Source organism: Pholcus phalangioides, unplaced genomic scaffold (assembly GCF_987345545.1).
Source record: "Pholcus phalangioides strain wild (caught in Gottingen) unplaced genomic scaffold, Ppha-v1.0 ptg000010l_1, whole genome shotgun sequence".
NCBI classification, from domain to species: Eukaryota; Metazoa; Arthropoda; class Arachnida; order Araneae; family Pholcidae; genus Pholcus; species Pholcus phalangioides.
The window spans coordinates 32,170,833-32,177,107 of NW_028301603.1; the positions used below are offsets into that span (position 1 = coordinate 32,170,833).

General features: G+C 36.8%; 1 protein-coding gene across 2 annotated transcripts; it reads left to right on the forward strand.

Annotated features, from left to right (window-relative positions):
• The first annotated feature begins 267 nt into the window (after positions 1-267).
• Positions 268-4,746, forward strand: LOC149081292 (vacuolar ATPase assembly protein VMA22). Of its 2 annotated transcripts, none has more exons than XM_089238132.1 (2): positions 268-339; positions 2,426-4,746. In XM_089238132.1, the coding sequence occupies exons 1-2, from the start codon at positions 283-285 to the stop codon at positions 3,077-3,079; spliced, it is 711 nt and encodes a 236-aa protein (XP_089094258.1). In that variant the 5' UTR covers positions 268-282; the 3' UTR covers positions 3,080-4,746. The 2 variants fall into 2 exon arrangements, with proteins under 2 accessions (XP_089094258.1, XP_089094259.1); XM_089238133.1 differs by lacking the exon at positions 268-339 and adding an exon at positions 372-1,217.
• The last annotated feature ends 1,529 nt before the right edge of the window (positions 4,747-6,275 follow it).

Genomic DNA, 6,275 nt, shown 5'->3' on the forward strand with positions numbered 1-6,275 from the left:
GCAGTCGGCCAATCACGCTCGACGTAAAGCGCTGTCGTGAGGCGTATTGCGCTCTGTAGGAAAACAGTCATGCCGCTTTTCTTACTGGTGAGTAGAAGGCGTGTCGCGCTGGGCGAATCACGTTGCGCGGCACAGGAAACCTGCTTCTAGGAAAACCCGGCTTTATTAGCGGAGACATTCATTGTTTCACGTTGATCGTGATTCGGCTGTTTGCACGCTGACATCTATCAGTACTTTTACCTAATGATTTTCATCCTCATGTAGAAGTTTATAACTTTGTACATGGCAGCATACCGTTATTATTTGTTTACAAAGCTGGAATATAATAAAAAAAAACGGGTGTGTATGAGATGAATCTTTGATAATTCAGTTGAAATGCATACTTTTATTGTACAAGGGAAATTATTATTTGGCCTTAAAAGAGGCGTGATCGCATCTGAGGGATGTCCGTTAAGAGGGGTCTCTTAGTCACCTCCTGGGTGGAGATACGGGGGGGGGGGGGAAGGGCATTGGAGCATTGCCTTCCCCCAGCATCAAAGGTAGAGCTGACTGATCTAATGTATATGCATATATATGAATTGACATCGTGCCCCACCCCATACTTTCATGTCTATATCCGCCTGTGGGTCACTCACATGCTCACACACTTTTTGATCAGTCGTTTTGTCACTCATTGACGTGGTTCGTCTCATTCTAGATCATTATTTTGGTCACTCACATGCTTACGCACCCTCTAGATCACTTTTTTTCGGTCACACACTGACCTGGTCTCTTGCTCTGTAGGTCGTTATTGATCACTCACGTTTTTTTTCTTTTCCTTTCTTCACTCTTGGATGAGGGAGGGGAGCACAAAAATGGACACTAAAATCTGGGTGGCAGAGTAAACGTTTATTTCAAAACTGTTCGTTGTGGGCTTGTCTTTTATCAATATACACTAGAACCCCTTGCGGCGGCCCGCTGATTGATGTGGGAGCCTAGGCGGAGATAGATAAAGTTTGGGGGCACGATGATGATGTCAATTCGTATATACATTAGATCAGTCGACTCCACTTTTGACGCTGGGGGGGGGGGCGTACCTCCACCCATGTGCGGAAGATGCGGCATGTGAAAAAAAATGTGGCCGAGTAGAAAAAAGAAAAAGTGAGGTAGACGATAAAAAAGAGGGAACTGTTACGCAGTAGTCCAAACGTGTATCGCAATGGCGAAGAACTGTTTCTGTACAAATTGTATCTAAATATTATTAAGCTTTCACTGTCAACTATGTTAATAAGCTACTATATTTGTGGATAAGATTAATGTTATAATTATGTGTTAATTTAAGTGTTAATAAACAGACAATTATTTTATTAGTGACTAACGCTCCTCTTTACCCTCATAGCGAACATCTCAGATGCTGTCACCCAGGGGTGGCCTGGCTGCAGGTTGTAAGGGGTGGCAGACTAAACTTCTGCATACATACACAAGCTTGACCATTAAAATTTTGGAACAATAGAAATTCATGTGAAACTCGCGCTGTCACTCTTTTTGGAGCAACGAAAATATTGAGAAAACTTGAGGAAACAAACTGGGTTTGAGGTTGTAATACCAAAAACAAGAATAGATTCTATGAAACATAGCAAGGGTGCAAACGGGACAAGTGTGTATTTTGGTTTATCCAAACAGTTATTTTTTCGGAAGCGGTTAAATAAAATCAAAGAAAGAATTTTGGTTCTCACTTGTCCAGACCCCAGAGTACCAGAAACCCCCCTACACTTTCCTAGTTTTTGTTCTGGGTACCTTCGAATAGGTATTTTGGTATTAGGTTCAACTGTATTAAAAAATATAAATAAATTGATTAATTCAATCCTTAAAGGAAGAAGAATATGATGGCTCATCAATAAGAGCCATCTGTTATTGTAAATTAATTAATTGGAATTAATCTAAATGTAAAATCGGGCGTAATTAAGGACAGTGGAATTGGGGGGGGGGGGCAGGATAGTTTCTTTAAAAGTGGAACGTATGGTCATTTTTGTTGGTTAAACAGTGGTGTGCAGCTTTGGCTGGTTAAAAAAATAAGGTTTGTCCATAGACCCTTAGGCTAAAACCCTTTCAGCCTCCCACCAGCATCATCTTTAGGGGGCATATGAAGTGTTGCAACCAGATGGCAGGTGAGCTAAAGCTGCCCTTGCTGTCACCCCTCTTTTGCGGAAAGATAATAATTTCCCCTTGTATAATGACAGTATTTATTTCAAAAATCCTGATTTACGGCCACCCCTCTTTTACGGACAAATATTTTTGTCCCACCGATGTCCGCAAAAGAGAGGTTATAGTGTACAAATAAATTTACTGAGCGTGTTCCCACGCTTTGATGTTATGTGCACAATCTTTTTCACTCTTTCAGCGTCATTCTTTTTCACCATTTATTGATCAATATATTATTCTATAGGACACTGAAATGACTGAAGAAGACTATCATTTGGTGTGTGCAAGGTTAGATGATTTATCTGTGAGGATTCTAGAGCTCATGGATGAGATCTTAAAAGAGAGGTCATCATCGCTCCATTCTCTCGTGGAAAATGGCTTCGTTAATCTTGCGAAATCGAAGTACATTAATGGATGCCATAGCGTCAGCATCTACAAAATCAATGATACCAGTATCACGCCTCTGAAGAAAGTTGTGAGGGAAGAATCGGCCAGTGACATGGAAAATATAAAGTTTCACACATTTAAAATCGTGGACAGCAAATCATCATCATCGGATGATGTAGTTACAGATAAGACGAAAACTGTTCGGCAACGGGTACCGAAAAAATCTGCAGACGACGAGGTCAGCTCTAAAATGGATCAGCTTGGTTTATCAAACGAAGAAGACCTGAAGGAGCCAAAGAAACAAGCTTCGAAAAATGATCCTTTAAACTGGTTTGGTGTGCTGGTTCCTCAGTCGCTGAGATCGTCTCAAGCCTTCTTTAAAAAATCCTTGGACTCTATTGCCTGTATCACTTCATTGCAAAACGAACTAAATTCTGCCTGCATCAAGTATGAATGCTTAATGAAAGAAAAGAAAGCCTTGGCACATGCAACCAATGTTGTAAGTCAATGAATTAGCGCGTGAAATAGGCTTCTGTAATTGCAAATGCATTGAATGTGATTTTAACCATTCCTAGCCAATCTCAATAATCCAGAATATTATTTCCTTATGATATTTATTGTAACCAAGCAATTTCATATTCAGGGTGAAAATCCAATTTTATGAGCTTCGAATGGATAATGTTATCAGTTTCAGATCCATAAAGTTATTGCTCAGTATTTTGTTTTCGTTCGAATATATTTTGTTTAGTGCTATTACTACTACCATTGAACCACATATGCCCCTCCTCCATATTCCTCTATGGAAGTTCTAATGAATTGGTACATGTTGGAATTTGTGTGTATGTGTAATGAACCTGACGTGAAGTTTGTTTCTGTTAATGCTTGTTGTGTGTAGTGCCTCCATATGCCATCAATTTTTCTAACTATGGTTGAATAATGGTATTCTTGTAGGTATGTAGCGAGACTTTTTATCGGGGATATCGGCTGGCATTCACACCTCCAATTTCGAAACCAAGGAAAACCAACTTCAGCCGACCACCATTCCAAAAACTTTTTTTTCTTCATCGGAACCTCAAAAACTCGTCTCGTCACCTCAGGCATCTCTGCTTCCAGACCTAGATCCTTCCTGTACTTTTATATGCCTGTGAAATCTGGGACCCCTATACTCTCTGCAATATAGACAAATTAGAATCTATTCAAAATAAATCTGCCCGTTTCATTCTTGACTGTTGGTCATCCTCTGCCTCCGTCACTAAACTCAAGCGTCAACTCAATACTCAACCGCTTTTCACCCTTAGATATATCTCTCTCATCTAACTTTCCTTTTTAAAATGCTTCACAGCCATTTTCATATTGACACTTTTCAAAAAGAATTAAACATTCACAAAGATTGGAACCCATCTTTGCATCCACAGATTGTTTCAAATTTGGTTTCTTTCCTCGAACAATAACCGACTGGAACAACCTCCCTTCAAACGTTATTGATTGTACAGCAGTTTCTGATTTCCTTTGTAACATCAATCGTCTCTTCTGTCAAACTTCACCGCATTCCCTTGTATATTTCCTCGGCCAAGCAATATTATATAAATAATAAAATAGTCTCCTCCCCAGACACAGATGGCACAGCTGAATTAGCTAAAGTACCCAGGCATAATGCATTGTTAGAAGAAAATCAATGGAAACGATATCTTTTAAACCAAAAATTTGAATATTTATGTAATTCAATCTATTGCAGATCGTCAGGGCATGGGTCTTCCATTTCAAATTTTTATGCATGGTTACACCAAGATATTTTATTTCTTCAGTTTCGTGGATTATGTGACAGGAACAGTTCACTTGTAAACATTCCTTATTATGGCAATGAATTATGATATTATCAGTATTGTTTTTTATAGAATAGAGTTGAAATTTTATATATATTTAGTTTTGATCAAATTCAACGATAATTTATTATTTCTTATCCAACTATTTAATATGGCTAGATCATGTTCAGTGTGATTTTTTCAATGTTGAAAGATTATTTTCTCAGTAATTATGAGGGCTGTGTCATCAGCATAGCTTTTGACATTACCATGTAGTTCAAGATATTTTATATTATTTACATAAACTAAAAATAATATGGAGCCCAACACAGATCCTTGAGGGACGCCATTCTTAATAAATAGAAAATTACTTTTAGTTCAGTATCAGTTTTTACGGCCTGCATCCAATTTGACAAATTACTTTTAAACCAGTTGTAGAAAAACCTCTGATTCCTGCGCAAAACAATATCTTAAGGAGAATTTCATGAGTAACTGTATCGAATGCTTGTCTTAAGTCTAAGAAGACAGCTAGAGCTTGTTTGTTATCGTTGACTGCTTTATAAATATATTTGTAAGTTTTAAGAGATAGCCATCTCAGTATTTTTGTTCTCCAGAAAACTGAATTGTGTGTCTGCAAAGTAAGAATTTGACTGTAAGAAATGCAGAAATGCATAAGCTTTATTTTAACTAAACGTTCAATTACCTGGGAAAAAATAGAAAGAACAGAAATTGGACGATAATTATTTAAATGTTTTATACTGACAGATTTGTAGATGGAATATTTCAATTTTTCAATGAATTCTCCCTCAAAAACTGAAGTATTTATCAAATATGTTAAAAAATGGATATGATATTTACAAGCAATTTTCAACATTTCTTAGGCGAAATACCATCATTACCTATAGCTTTATTATTACCCAATTTTAAAATTGTTTTTCTAACTTCAGTTCCGTTAAATAGAGTTAACGCCATAGAATTTTGGTGGTTAGGTATATATTGATGGTCAAGATTTTCACAGGGTTCAGATTTATAAAGACTTTATTAACATTTTACTTTTTGGTAAGTCCCGCTTTCTAGGTTTTGTCTTTTTTTACTAAATCCTGTCAAATAAAAAACTTTGTTTTTAATTGAAGAGGGAATCATCGATATATTGCCAAAAATCTAAATAAATAAATTAATGATTCTGCCAAAGCAGAGGTTGTATAATTTTTTCAGGTTATTTGTGTGGGATGTATGTGAACCATGTGTGTGTGTGGGGTTTATTAATCTTTATTTGGCTTAAGTTTGAGGGCTCAGAAGCTCGTTTTGATCAGTCATCAAAAAACTTCTGTCTGGATGGAGAAAAAATAATTTTGTACTTTGTGGTCTTGTGTGGACAGTTACTAAAATTCGTCATTCAAAATTATGGTGCACATTTTGTGTATAGATGAAACAACTGCTCAGCCAATTCAATTTCCTTTTTTGGATTATACCATGATAAGCAAGGATTATGAACAATATGTAATAGTATATAATCCTCGTAATTGGTAAAAAATATTGAAGCCAGGATCATCGAATCATATAATAACACTTGTGATTTGTCAGTTGAGGCGAAGAAGACGTTCCTGTTGGAATGATTAGGTGTAAATTACCGAATCTCATTAATAATTCAGAATTCTTTTTTCATTTGAACCCAGTTCAGAAATTTATTGCGAATTTTTAAGTGTCATTAATTTCAAAAACAAACAAATTTTTCCGAAGCATTTATTTGGTCATGTTTACATGTATATAAATGCCACATAATGCTTTATTGTATTTTCTACACCAACCTCTTGTGCAACGGCCAACGAACACAAAGTACTTTCACAGATATCTCAATTCGTTGATGTTGTCAGGATGACCATCACCATCCATACTTCTAGGAAA